Source organism: Globicephala melas, chromosome 16 (genome assembly GCF_963455315.2).
Source record: "Globicephala melas chromosome 16, mGloMel1.2, whole genome shotgun sequence".
NCBI lineage: Eukaryota > Metazoa > Chordata > Mammalia > Artiodactyla > Delphinidae > Globicephala > Globicephala melas.
Window position 1 is genome coordinate 13,320,185 of NC_083329.1, and position 14,285 is coordinate 13,334,469.

Below are 14,285 nucleotides of genomic sequence, written 5' to 3' on the forward strand. Positions count from 1 at the left end.
ATAAAGTTTTCAACACTATTTATACAAACCCCTAGAAAAGCTGCTTTTTCTTTATAAGGCTGTTGGCAATCGATCATAACCATGGAAAAGAAAACCTTTGGTTGTTTTACTCTTTCACCAGGGATGAGTGGTATCACTAAGACAGTTCTGGATGAGTCATTTCACTGGAAACACTGTTTTATACAATTAGATACTTGGATGACTTCTGAGGGTCTCAGTCACTTTCAGATTCTTCATCCTCACCTATCGGATACGACTGGATATTATTCTGAGTATACATTTTCGTTTTAATGGGGCAGTTGTGATCCATGAGGATAGCCTAAAAGAGAGCAAAGTGCAGATATATTAACTTACTGTTTCATAAAGAGAAGATAGTCTTACCCTGTTTCTAAGGATTAGTAGTTTGAAAACTACATATAGTACCACCCACTATCAACCAACCAGTAATTTGGTGCAACTGCCAGGTGCCTTCCCTAGAAGGCCTGGCGTTCTAAACTGAAAATTCCAGGCAATAGGAAGCAGCAGCAGCAGTCTGCAGTATTCCCATTATACCTGCCAGGAGCCGTAAGTCGATTTGGAGGAAACTGTACGCTATGAAGAAAGAGATATGCAGGTTAGGTTTAGGTTATACTTAGAATCTTTGAATTAGGGTGGGGGGATCCTGGAGGTCACCCAATGCACCTTCACAGTGGTAACACTTAATAAGGAGGTCCTCCCTCATTAATGAGGCAAGCTCCCGTGTTAAAAACATCCCTGAGACTAGACTAAAACCTGTCTCCATGTTTCTATTTGTGGATCAAGTTCTGATTCCAGCCGTCTTCACAGCCTGCCCTTACAATATTTTAAGACCACGGCCATGCCCCCTTAGATTTCCCTAGACTAAGCGTCACAGGGCCCTTATCTTTTTAAGAATGGCATTTCAGAAGGACCTCTCCCCAAATCCTGGCTGGCCTCCTTTTGCTCAAGTGTATTTTAAAAAATACATTCCTGGGCTTCCCTGGTGGCGCAGTGGTTGAGAGTCCGCCTGCCGATGCAGGGTACACGGGTTCGTACCCCAGTCCGGGAAGAGCCCACATGCCGCGGAGCGGCTGGACCCGTGAGCCATGGCCGCTGAGCCTGCGCATCCGGAGCCTGTGCTCCGCAACGGGAGAGGCCACAGCAGTGAGAGGCCCGCATACCGCAAAAAAAAAAAAAAAGAAAAAAATACATTCCTCTCATGTACGTAAAAATCTTGTGCACTCCCTTATTGTTACCGAAAACTTTCTTAAAGGTCAACTGATCCTCAACTGATAAACATCCTCAGTTGATGCGCACTGTAGTCATCATCCCTCACCAAAGTGTACAGACCAAGCACGTAGTCTGAGTGTACAGCTGGGGTTTATCATGCCAGGACTGTGCTAAGCATTTTCAATGCAATACCTCAACTTCACAATAACCCTATGTGGTAGCTTGATAACCCTCCGTGTAGGCGCAAAGGTTAAAGAACTTGACCAAGGGATGTACAGCTAAATGGGGCAGATACGAGCCCAGGCAGCCTATGCCAAAGTCTGCTCTGGCGATGCCCCACAGGACAGCAGGAGTGTAGAGCACAACATCAGCTGCAACTGAAATGAATTCTCTCATCAAGAACGTCTTTCAGAGTCTCCTCCACGTAAACTATTCCCTCCAGTGCCTTTCTGTGCAGTTTGAAAATCTAAATGGCAACATTTATCTGGATTAAAATTTATCTTCTGTTGGCCTGTTGCAACCTATCTTGGCACTTGTTAGCTACACCCAGTTCTTGTCCCACAGATCTGATAAGCTGCTATGTCTCCACTCAAGTGCTTAACCCATTTATCATTTCCCAAGAAATGCTAAAATGATCTGTGTGGCATGTTAAGATTAGGACTTCCGGGGCTTCCCTGGTGGCCCAGTGGTTGGGAGTCCGCCTGCCGGTGCAGGGGACGCGGGTTCATGCCCCAGTCCGGGAGGATCCCACATGCCACGGAGCGGCTGGGCCCGTGAGCCGTGGCCGCTGTGCCTGTGCGTCCGCAGCCTGTGCTCTGCAAGGGGAGAGGGCGCAACGGTGAGAAACCCGCGTACCGCAAAAAATAAATAAATAAATAAGGCCTTCCAGGACCCTCTGAGTTAGGCTGCCAGCTCAAATTGTCAGCTGCAAATTTAACTCTATTTTTTTGATTGTGCTTCTTGCCAAGTGAATTGATACATGGACTTCATAAAGAGCTCAATTTCTAAAAATAAGTAATTGAGGCAACAGACACTGTATACCAGGACCATTCTCCCCACGTGGGTGTGTGCTCGTAACACAAAAGGTCTAGCCACCAAAGAGCTCGATGTCTTGCCTCTCTGGATTAGTGATCCTCAAAGAAATGTGCCCAAGAATCACTTGAGGGGGCAGGTTAAAAATGAAATCCCCCGTCCCTACCCTCACACGAGGGTGAGAAACGCGCTGCGAGAAACGCCGCCCGACTTACGTGGCATTTTCTAGGGCACAGTAGGGTCACATGGCTGACAGCAGCTTACTGGGCACCTACCAGGTGTGTGTGTCAGTGCCCTTAAGGTCCTCTACCAGCAACTTAGGTACCTCACTGCACACCAGTGACAGGTTCCATAGGGTTTGCAGGTGGAGTGCTCACTGTGGGTTAAGTGCTCAGGGAAAGCAATGTGGAAGCGATGGGGGTGGACTTGAAGCTTGAATGATGGAAAGGATTTTCACAGCGAGGGAGTTGGGAATGAGCGTGGCAGAGGTTATTTACCAAACGAGACATTAAGTAAAACAGCCTGCCTCCCCACCAACCCCTCCACCCCCTATCTGATGATGAGGCACAGGGAGATGTTCACGGGAAAGCCCAACCGGGGCCAGACTACAGGGCCCCGGATGCCAGGCAGGGGCCTTGACCCCAGGCCCACAGGCAGCGAAGCAGGCTTGGGAAGGACGGCCATCATTCTACCTTATCACAACTGCCTTCCGTCCCTTGGTTGTCCACCGTTATACCTAACGGTATGTACATGTAGACGTAAGGACCTCTGGAACCTAGCACTGGGTATGTAATACGGACTCAATTAAAAAACTGCATTGCAAGGGAAGTTCAGTCAGACCAGTTATCTGGCATCATATAGACTTAAATAGAATTTATCAATTAACCAAACTGCATTTGTTGATACTACCTATATCAGGTTAAGAAGTTTTCTTTCTTAAAAGATCATCTGTTGCTTTTAAAACCTAGCTTACTGGCTTCTGAACCTCTTTTGAAAGATTTATTGTGCCATAGTTGTTTTTTTAAGTTGTACATGATTAAGCCAGATGGCATCTAATAGCCCAAAAGTGCCACGAAAAGAGGGGCATGAACAAGATCAAGTGGGTAAGTCAAGTGCATGGGGGACGCATGCAGAGTGGCCTGGGGAGAAGCCTGGTAATCAGAGCAGTGCTCCGTGCACTGCTGTGTGGAAAAAGGTGTGTTTGACTCTGGACTGAAGAAAAAGTAAAAAAAAAAAAAAAAGGGGGCGGGGGGAGGGCATTTTCATCTGAATTCAGGACAACGCATGGTTCCTGAGAGTTGAGCCCTGGTCCTACCAAATGCCTGGTTTCATATCAGACACAGGAGAGTCAGAATTTCCAAACTGGTAAAACATGCTGGACCAAGTGAGGTGTAAAAATAACACAAGTACAAAGCTGGGACAGTGAAAAAGTAAAAGCATTAGGGCTTCCCTGGTGGCACAGTGGTTGAGAGTCCGCCTGCCAATGCAGGGGACACAGGTTTGTGCCCCGGTCCGGGAAGAGCCCACATGCCGCGGAGCGGCGGGGCCCGTGAGCCATGGCCACTAAGCCTGCACGTCTGGAGCCTGTGCTCCGCAACGGGAGAGGCCGCAGCAGTGAGAGGCCCACGTACCGCGAAAAAAAAAAAAAAGATTTATTGGGGGCTTCCCTGGTGGCGCAGTGGTTGAGAGTCTGCCTGCCGATGCAGGGGACACGGGTTCGTGCCCCGGTTCTGGGAAGATCCCACATGCCGCGGAGCGGCTGGGCCCATAAGCCATGGCCGCTGAGCCTGCGCCTCCGGAGCCTGTGCTCCACAACGGGAGAGGCCACAACAGTGAGAGGCCCGCATACCGCAAAAAAAAAAAAATTATTTACCACATCTTTTAAAAAAAAAAGTGATGGTTTTGCATCAGGGTCACCCAGTAAAAGAAAGCTGCAGTCCTCAAACCACCTACTTTCCTGTCTGGGCAACAATTAGAAACTTCAAGAGTAAGACCTAAGAAATGTGCCCTATCTTTAAAAATAATTCAACCTGAAAAGATAAAACTCCATTCCAGAACACAGCTTTCCTCCTCACTGGGAATTCTGACAGTTAGAGGCTGTAAGCAATTGTCTTATAACTGGAACACAGTTTCCTAAATGACAGAGTTGGTGTTTCTTATACTTGCAGAGGAACTGGAGTAACAGGCTTTTTTCTCTGCCTGTATTGATAACACTCATTATTTAAGAAAAGAAAAAAAAGCAGAAATCCAATAAACCAAATGGAAGAAAAACTCAAGTGCTCACAAACTGGCTCATGACTGGATAACTTATAGGATCCATAAAATAGCACTAGAATTTTCCATTTCTAGCTTAAGTCCAAACACCACTTAATCAGAATGCTTACTAATGAAAGAATGATTGGCCAAGGTTTGTATACCTTCTTCTGGCTCTCAGGTCCCCTGCATTTGGTAACTGCTGATCCTGAATGCCAGCACTTGTGTGTATTGGATTTTCTCAAGTGGGCAGTAATCGATCGTCCTTCCACCACGGCACACACTGCTTCCTGCCCTCACTCCCCTCATCATCCGGCGCTATTGGTTTCCACCTGGTTCTTTCCTGCTCTGCCTGCACAGTGAGTAGCTGCCACCTTCGCATGCTGCCATTATGACAGTCAAATGGCGTCCGACACGATGCATTCAATTATGGGCATCAATTATGGGCAGGCAGATGGCGCATTCTCTCAAGTTTGTAATGATTCATCTTGCCGGGCACTTATTAAGGATTTTGACATTTTACAGTGGAAGTGGCTTCTGGAAGCCTGTCATTCTTGTTGCTTTGCCTTTCAGAATCGTGTCTTCCACTTCCTTCAGCACTCTTCTTTTTAAATGAACTAAAGCCTTAGTTTAAATGTGGGAAGAAGCACTGAGGCCTGACTTCCGCCCATCACATGGGGACCCCAGAGTGGGGGCTGGCAGGGCAAGCTCACCCTCCCTGGTCCCCTGACCTCATCCACTTCCTCCAAGACCTCAGATAAGCCCTCACACTGCTGCCAACGAACAGATAACACAACGGCCACTAACGTCTGCTGCTCGGCGAGGGAAGTCCACTGGGCAGCCCTGGGCTCTGAGAGTAAAAGGAGGCTCTCATCTCAGAGAGGAAGAGAGGGAGGAAACTGGGGTACTGCTGGGCTGACAGAGTAAGTCAGGGTTAGGTGAGAGCAAGAAAGGAGAGTGGAGTGAGATGGGAACGCGTGACAATTTATTGAGCATTTACTGTGTGCAGACTCCGGGGTCGCACTCCACTGGTATTCTTTCATTTAATCCTCACAACCACTGTGTGAGGTTGAGGCTATGTCTTCCCATGGGACAGACAGCTCGGCTCCAGGGCTGCCCGTGCTGGCCCTGCACTGTCTCCCGAGTCTTAAAACAGTCTCTTGGATGACAGGAGCATTTGTAGGTGATTTTTTTTTTCGTCAAATAGGGTTAGGAGTAATCTTCATTCGGCCTTAATCAGATTGATACAGTGGCAACAGGACAAGCGTTGTTTTCTGTGGTTGCACAGAGAATTTTCTGACCCTGATTGAGGCCAAGGTACTGAGTTGGGGTCGGACAAACAAAGGTAGACAGGAAACTTAGACAACCAGGCTGGAAAACAGGAAGTGCCCCAAGAGAGATACGACACAGTGCTACGGCTGTGGCTGTTCGGAGCTGGCAAGCACAGGCAAAGAGGAAGAGTCAAATGGCTCGAGAGTAATTCAAAATCACCTACTTAAATCCTATCGAGTAAAGGGCACAAGACCAGTGCTCAGTGCTGGACATATTTTTTAAATATACTGCACATATTAATAAATACAGAAAGTGCCCAAAACAAAGACTGCACACAACCTAACTTCAGGGTCTGTGTCTCTCTTTAAATCCACTTTAGGGATAATCACGTAAAAGGGCAGTCAAGAAATGCCAAAGCCTTAAAACCCATTTCAGGTCAAACATCAGCGAGAACTTCTGACGTACTCCCTAGGAACAGCAGCAAGGGAACCTCACACCCATTCCTAAATGCCAAATACCATCTCCCCCAGCCTTGTTTCTCTCATTCACCTTTAACCTAAGGCCCTCATCTTTCAACTAGACGAGTGTCTATCACCATTTGATGTTTTAAAAAAAGCAGCAGCAGCGGCACCAAACCAGGTCTCAACGCTTATCAGAAACGGTCAAATGACCCATGCATTTCAAGATTCAAATTTAGAATCAATAAGTTTGAATTTATTCAGAAAAGGAACACTTAACACTCGATACTACATCTTGCCTATAACTACGATTCTGGTCATGAAATTACGAACTTAAACGTTATACATACATGCTAACATGCGCCCAAAGGTGCATAAACAATATTTTTCCATAAGCGTCTGTTACCTACATGAAAACCATCTCCTGAATCTTATGCAGTAAGGACTAAGACACTATTACTGAAAGCTGTAAGGGTTAGGAGAAAAGCAAACAGTACCAAAAATGGCTGATCTTAGAAGCACAAGAGGCAAAAAAGTTATCTTCAAGACTTTCAAGAACCTTAGAAAATTAAATTGAACAATCCCTGTTTATAATTGGTTGATGAAAAGAGCTATATTGACTGCTAATCTATGTACAAAAATAATTTCATTCTTCAAAATATATAAACATAATGTTTGATACAGTAAAACAAGTAGCTGCCCTATGTGGTATAAACTAAAAGGGAACTCTTACCATTTACATTTGGGGAGTTCTGTTCAAAAGGAGCAGAAATATATTTTAGAACTAAGCCATAAGACACTATCCAGGAGACCATGCTAAAATTATCCAGAAATACTTCATTACATCCCAAAATTTGCTTACCATTTTTTCTTCCTTGGCAGGTGGACTTCGGAGAAAAAAGCAGAGAGGAGCAAAAAGAATATCAATTATTCCAATAATTGTCATGAGCCATGGAAATCCAATTGACTTTGCGATAGCCCCACCAGCGGAAGGACCTTTCAGGAAACAGAGAATTAGATAAAGCTCTCTCTAAATGTCTTGTAGGCAGAAAGATGCAAAGGTTTAAATAATTTTCAGTAGGCATTATCAATCATGCACTGAGAAAAAGGTTGTTTTGAAAGCCAATGTCCTTACCTATAGCATATCCCATACAAAATGCTACATCGGCAATGGCATACACGCTCCCATAGACGGACACGTGCCGCAGGTCAACCAGGTAGCCCATGATGGGCATCATTGACGAATCCACCATGCCTGTGGACAGTCAGGGAACACAGTCTATAGAAAACTGATGGAAACCAATAATGAGCTGAATGTCAGGGACTGTGTCCTAAACTCACGACCCTGCCAAGATCTCTCACTGCTACCTGCAAGTCTTGAGGCAAACTCCCTGCAACATACCTTTGGCTGAAGACAGACTGAAGGCGCTTGAGGCTGAGACTGGAACCCAGACCACCATCTGCTGTTCTCCACCTTGCCTCACCCTTGCCCTCCGCTGTCTGGTGGACAGCGCCCAGTCCTCTGGTGACTCACCTGCCATTCTTCAGATCCAGAGGGATGCTGGTTACTGGCTGTGTGGACCCCAAGCCTGCTTCCTGTGGGTGTTTTCCTGATTCACTATTTTCTGGTCCACTCGTCCTTTGCCCTCAAAGAGTGGGCAAACCTACATGCCTCACTCAGCTCCCTCCCCATCCACACTGTGGCCTCACACTTAGATTATGAGAGTTAAAGTTGGAAAGTATTAGGGAGAATCACAAGGAACCAGAACAGGAAGGAGTCTGAGGGATCATTCTGCCCTACCCAGGAAATTAAAATCAAAAGAGCTTTGCTCATTTAGTTGCCTAAAAAAACCAAAACCGCCACCACCACCTCCAAGACCTGTATTAGAATCTCTGGTCTCTTGAATAGTCGGGGACAGGAAGCATAAAGGAAACACACATATATTCAGAGTTCTGGCCCCAAATCCCTGGCTGGGTGAGCACTGTCACGCCTTCTCTCTCTGAACGTCAGTCTCCCCATCGATAAAATGGAGATGATAATGACTGGCTGAATGAGGTGAGGGCTGTGAACATGCCCAGCAGGGCGTTCAAATGACAGACCCCTTACCCGAACACCCACCAGGGGCAGGAGGGTAAGGGACATTTCTTTCATTCAACTAGTATTTGCTGATCACCTAACATGTGCAAGTTGCTGGGACACAGGGGAGAACAAAAGGAACAAAGAGTTGGAAAATAAATTACGACTGTGATTGAGGCTATAAAGGCACTGGGAGAGGTTATGTATACACATACATACAAGCTAGGAGAACCTAACCTGGTCTAAGGGGTCCACAAAGGCTCCACCCTTTCTACTGTACCAAAGAGTCAACTCCTGCCTTTACCCTGTGACAGATTTACCTTTACTTTTATCATGATCAATGTGTATATTATAAATGAGAAACAAAAAGCATATGCTATTTATCCAAAATATTAACAAGGTTTTTCCCTAATGTATTACTTACTGTTCCTCACATTACTGCAAAGACTCAACCCCTTTGCCTGTGAAAATTCCTGCAGTACAGCTGGTCACCAATACATCAGTCTACCTTTTCTGTACCAAACCTTATACAAAAAATACACGTGAAGTCTCTTTGTCCCCCAGCCTCACATGAGAAGGTCTGTGCACAGATATGAGCCCAAACAAATGGATTCTGAGGAAGCAGCTCTCCTGTTTGCCCAAGCTCAGCAGTGGAGTGTCGCTTTGCTTCTGTAAATAGCAGGCTTTTATATGCCCGGTTTTCAGGAAATAAATGACTAGTACATGGAAGCCAGTACCTTTCTATGGACGATCTACAAGCCGTACATGAGCTAAGCTGCCCACAGCCTCCTGTCAAACTTCTAGATATTTTAGATTGAGTAGCTATAGTCTGCCCAAGTAAGAGGAACTCTGTCTTAGTAATGGGAAAACAAAGTTTTAAATTTAGGTAAAAGACTCGTGTGACTTACCAATTGCAAAACCAACTCCAAAGTTGGGAGCTATGAGTCCATAAATGTTTTTTGCAAGAGGAATCTGTAAGAGAAAATAAATGTTACGCTAAAATAACATGCTGGGGCTTCCCTGGTGGCACAGTGGTTAAGAATCCGCCTGCCAATGCAGGAGACAGGGGTTCGAGTCCTAGTCCGGGAACATCCCACATGCTGCGGAACAACTAAGCCCGTGCGCCACAGGTACTGAGCCTGCGCTCTAGAGCCCGCAAGCCACAACTACTGAGCCCGCATGCCACGACTACTGAAGCCCACGCGCCTAGAGTCCGTGCTCCATCACAAGAGAAGCCACTGCAATGAGATGCCTGAGCACTGCAACAAAGAGTAGCCGCCACTCTCCACAACTAGAGAAAAGCCCACACGCAGCAACGAAGACCCAACACAGCCAAAAATAAATAAAATAAAATAAATAAATTTATTAAAAAATAAATAAATAAAATAACATGCTATCCAACTCTAAATCATCTTGGAAAGTCTTAAAGATATGATTTCTTTGGCCTGTTATGCGTGTTCCCTCCTGGAGCAAGTAGGAGGAGAAGCAGGATGAGGTTTGGGCAGAAGTAGACCCTCCAAATCGTTAACAGTTGGAGTTGAAATGGGTTTTGTGACCACCACGAAAAGCTAGTTCACCGCCATATGTGAAAGTTCAGCCTCGTCCATACACCATTTTTGAAAAGAACCATAAGGTCTCATTTGGGATAGATACTGGCCTTTAGTAGAAGATGTTTTATTCTAGAAAAACATCCTGCTATTGTTTCTGGCTAGCTGCCCTAAAGTGTTTAAGACACAGCGATGTTTAAGATGTTGGGGAGCGGGCTACAAAGTGAAATAAAAACTATGTAATAAAACATTCTAAATAATTTCCAACCAACATGAAGTAAAAATAAACCCTTTGGAGAGTCTTGTCCAAAATTTTTAAGATGATAAAAAATGATGAGAGGGCTTCCCTGGTGGCACAGTGGTTGAGAGTCCGCCTGCCAATGCAGGGGACACGGGTTCGTGCCCCGGTCCGGGAAGATCCCACATGTCGCGGAGCGGCTAGGCCCGTGAGCCATGGCCGCTGAGCCTGCGCATCTGGAGCCTGTGCTCCGCAACGGGAGAGGCCACAACAGTGAGAGGCCCCCGTATCACAAACAACAACAACAAAAAATGATGAGAAGAAAATGGAAGATGTAATAAAACTCAGTCAACAAACTTCAAATTGCTATAAAATATTTCTTGGTCATTCTTGCCCAAAGCGAAAGTTTCATTCACAGATTATTTCCACTTGCCAAATGTCATCTTTCACTCACACATAAAATGCTGAATCCAACAATTATCATTCCTAGAAGAGCACAAAGCCACCTGTCAAAAAACAAAAAAGCACCATCAATACGTGATTTCCGCCCCCATCCAAGTTTTCAATGGAACTCAGAACAATAAGTTGTAATCGTGAAGGAGAAACACTTGGAATTTTTTTTAAAGAACTACATTATTATAACAGAGTGAGTGTTGTCTCATTTCATCTTACCTCCCCATCTTGTGCGCAAGGATCCCAAAAATATTGGTTCCAATGAGATAAGAAATACTAGCTGGTAAGAAAGCAACGCCTGCAAATGTATGAAAAGGACACCTTATCGGTACTGATATCAGTCACATGTGAGAAAAACTAATCATTGTGAGACACCGCGCTGGTGATTAGAGATTAGAGCTGATGAAATGAAGCCCTGGGGCCTACACCCAAGCAGCTAATATCCGGCGGCTGCCAGAGCCCATCTGGGCCCCACGCGGCTTATCCGGCCGCCCAAAGCTGCCGAGACGCTCCAGAAATGAGATTCCTCCCTCTATCATCAGCTTCATCTCGCCTCCACCTCTGCCTGCTGGCGCACTTTACCCGGAGATGACACCAACAGCTCCCGGCATGGGCAGCGAGCAGTGGTGGCATCTGCTTCTGTTCCCCACACCCCCTTCATGATTTGTACGACAGGAGAAAGACGTGGGCATTGACAAAATCGAGGAACATTAAGATGAGGGCAAAAAAACATTAAAATTGTCCCACACCCCTTCACTCACATAATCGCCACAGTTTTCCCTTGTAAGTTTTACATACGTAAATAAGTGTGTGTACACAGGATTTAGGTTTTTTGTTTTTCAAAAAAATCTGGGATGATACCTATGGTCCTACATCCTGCTTTTCTCAATAACCTTCATGAACATCTTTCCATGCCAGAAAAATAAATAAGTAAATGTCTACGTGGTCATCTTTTGTGGCCAGAATGGCTTGCCGGTGACTCCTGACTCCCAGAGTGAAGCATGAAAACCATCTCTGAAGCCAAAACTTCAAAGCAGGGATGCAGGCCGGCTCAGGGCAAGCCCCAGACAAGCTACATCTTTCTGAAGCGAGTGGGGTGCTGAGCTCACGCATGTGACTCGGAAGCCAGCGTATGTTATTTTCCACGGACAGCAGATACAGTTGACCCTTGAACAACATGAGTTTGAACTGCACGGGTTCATTTGTACGCAGATTTTTTTTCAATAGTAAATACTACAGTATTACACGCTCCATGGTTGGTTGAATCCACAGATGGGGAACAGCAGCTACAGAGGAACCACAGACACGGAGGGCCGACCGTAAATTACAGCGGATTTTCATCCGTGCAGAGGGTCTGCACCTCTAACCCCCGAGTTGTTCAAGGGTCAGCTGTACTCTCAGACAGCAAACACCCACTTCCCGATTCTCAAGCCCAAAGCATGGGATTAGGAGGCATGAAACAAGGTGTTCATTTCAGCTGGAAACTTACCACCCAAGGCTTAATTAAGTGGGTCACTTGAACCCCTCAGAGCCCAAGAGACGGTGACAGCTCCTACTGCACACACCTCACAGGCAGGCTTTGAAGGTCACGTGGCAACGTGCGCAAGCCTGACCCTGTGCCCTGTCACCCCACACAGCCCCCACTCACCATTCACCCCAGCCTGCTGACCTTCCCCAAACTGCGGTAAGCTCCCGCGGGCAGGGACCCCTTCATCTGTCTCCCGGCAGCCCAACTCCACGGTGGCACACAGGAGGCGCTCAGAACACGCTGACCATTTAGAGGAAAGACCCTGCATGAGGACGTTCACTTCACAGAGCTGGAAGTACTCAAGGCCATCCCCTGAAGGCACCCCCGTTGGTCCAGCATGGACTTACTCCACGGGGCAACAGGCAGGGTGTGGTCGGGGGCCCAGAGTCCTCCTTTCTTGACTTTCAAGCTGCGGACGGGGCCAGGCACGCTTTGGAGCTCAGGTTCCAAGTTCCCTTTTCCTGTTCTGACACAGCCTCAGCATCGTCTGCCTCGCCAGGACCTCCACCACCTCACACAATCCACAGAACCTGCCTCTCAGAACTCAAAGAAACCTCAGTGTGCCTCGGGGAGGAACGGGGTCCCAGGAGGGGGCCGTCTAGCTCTGCTGGGAAACCTGGGGCCGGGACCCCACTACTCTTCCAGACGGCGCTTCAGGGGCGCCTCCTACTACAGGGCAGCATCTTAACACCAGCCCTAAGCCTCCCACCACCTCCACCTGCCGGCCCTGGTTCACATCCCAGAGCCAGGAGAAGCTGGCTCAACCCCCTCCCCTAGCCCCCCGCCGGCGCGTGGGAAGAGTGAGAGGCATCCCTCTTGCCACTCAGCTTTCTCGAGGAAACACGGCCTCAGGCCCTGGGTTGTTCCCCAGCAGCAGGGCGCCTACTGCGGCCCCCTCTGTACAAGTTTACGTTATTTTCGACCTTGAAACCTGGTTCCCAGAACTGCCCCAGCCCACGATGGGCACACAGCACAGGACCACTAGCATCTGAGGAAAAAAAGAAGGGCTGAAGGAATCCTACAAGCCTCTTCTGAGGTCCGGCCCCTCGGCCGCGCCCCTCTGGGGCAGCCGCACAGCGAGAGTCTGTGGAGCCCCAGCGGCGCATGCGCTCACCGGGCTTGCCGCGCAGAGACCTGCGCTTCCTCCAGGGCCCCGACCTCGCCTTCCTGGGGTGCTTTCCAGCCTTCGGCAGGGCTTCACACTCTCACCAGAGGATCCCCCCAGGTTCCTTTCAGGCCTTCATTTGTGCCTGTGGAGATTTTTTTGAATCTGCGACTAATTGGACATCTTCATCCTTCCCAAATTTGTATCACCGGCAAACACAACAAGACTTCCCTCTAGGCCTTTCCCCAGCCGCATGACAAGTGTTGACTGGGGCTGGGCCACGCGCGACCCCTTCTCTTCCCCTGGGGTGCCGGTGCCTGCTCACTCGCCTCTGCTCATACAAGAACGTTTAACCAAGAGGGACCACCCACCTGCCCCTGGTGCCTTTATGGAAAGTCTGGCTTTGACCACAGGCTTGACCTGCACACGAGGGAGAGGCCTGGACCATCACAAAGTCCACAGAGAGCTGATCCTGGACACGCAGCCCCAAAGTGACCGTGAGAATGAAGCCTCGGCCTTCTTCCGAGCTCCGGGTGACCCATCCCTGTCGTCCCCAAGGGCTCAGCTAGGAACCAGAATGGGGCAGTGGTCCCATCTGGACTCTCCAGAGGGAGGCTCGGGAGGTTGAAGTCATCACATCCCAGAACCACAGGAGGTTGGCCATCATCTTGTCTTTGCCACCCAGCCAGGCTGGCACGGGGCATGCCTGGGGTCACAGCTGGCTGGGAGCAGTGTGGTCCCCCACCAGCAGGCCAGTGTCCTTCCCTCCATCCCACACTGCACCACCACACCTCGTTAAAGAACCAGAAGAAAAAGTCTGTTTCCACCCTTGTCTGGGGCCTGCCCCTCAGAGCCTATGCTTCCCTTTTGGGGTCACAGCCCTCACCATGAACATGAACTTTTTGATGCCCTAAGCCTCAGGGTGTCAGGGAGAAGTCATCTGACCCAGGACTTGAGGTAAAGAGACGCCATGATGATTCTCTCTCCACCAACCCAAACCCAGGGCCACGCCCCAGTGGCAGCACAAGGAGTCTGAGGGACGGGCTTGCAAGGGAGCCTCTGGAGTAGGGATGGCCGCGTCTTTACCTCCCCCAC

At 48.0% G+C, this 14,285-nt stretch overlaps 1 protein-coding gene across 1 annotated transcript in view; it reads right to left on the reverse strand.

Moving 5' to 3' along the window:
- Positions 1-214: 214 nt before the first annotated feature.
- Positions 215-14,285, reverse strand: part of SLC18A2 (solute carrier family 18 member A2) — a 35,539-nt gene continuing 21,468 nt past the window's right edge. Inside the window, exons 10-15 of the mRNA XM_030839358.2 lie at positions 10,777-10,855; positions 10,559-10,610; positions 9,228-9,291; positions 7,378-7,497; positions 7,105-7,238; positions 215-319 (exon numbers count right to left, since the gene is read on the reverse strand). Of these exons, the coding sequence (XP_030695218.1) occupies positions 215-319; positions 7,105-7,238; positions 7,378-7,497; positions 9,228-9,291; positions 10,559-10,610; positions 10,777-10,855 (554 nt within the window). The remainder of the gene's footprint in view (positions 320-7,104; positions 7,239-7,377; positions 7,498-9,227; positions 9,292-10,558; positions 10,611-10,776; positions 10,856-14,285) is intronic.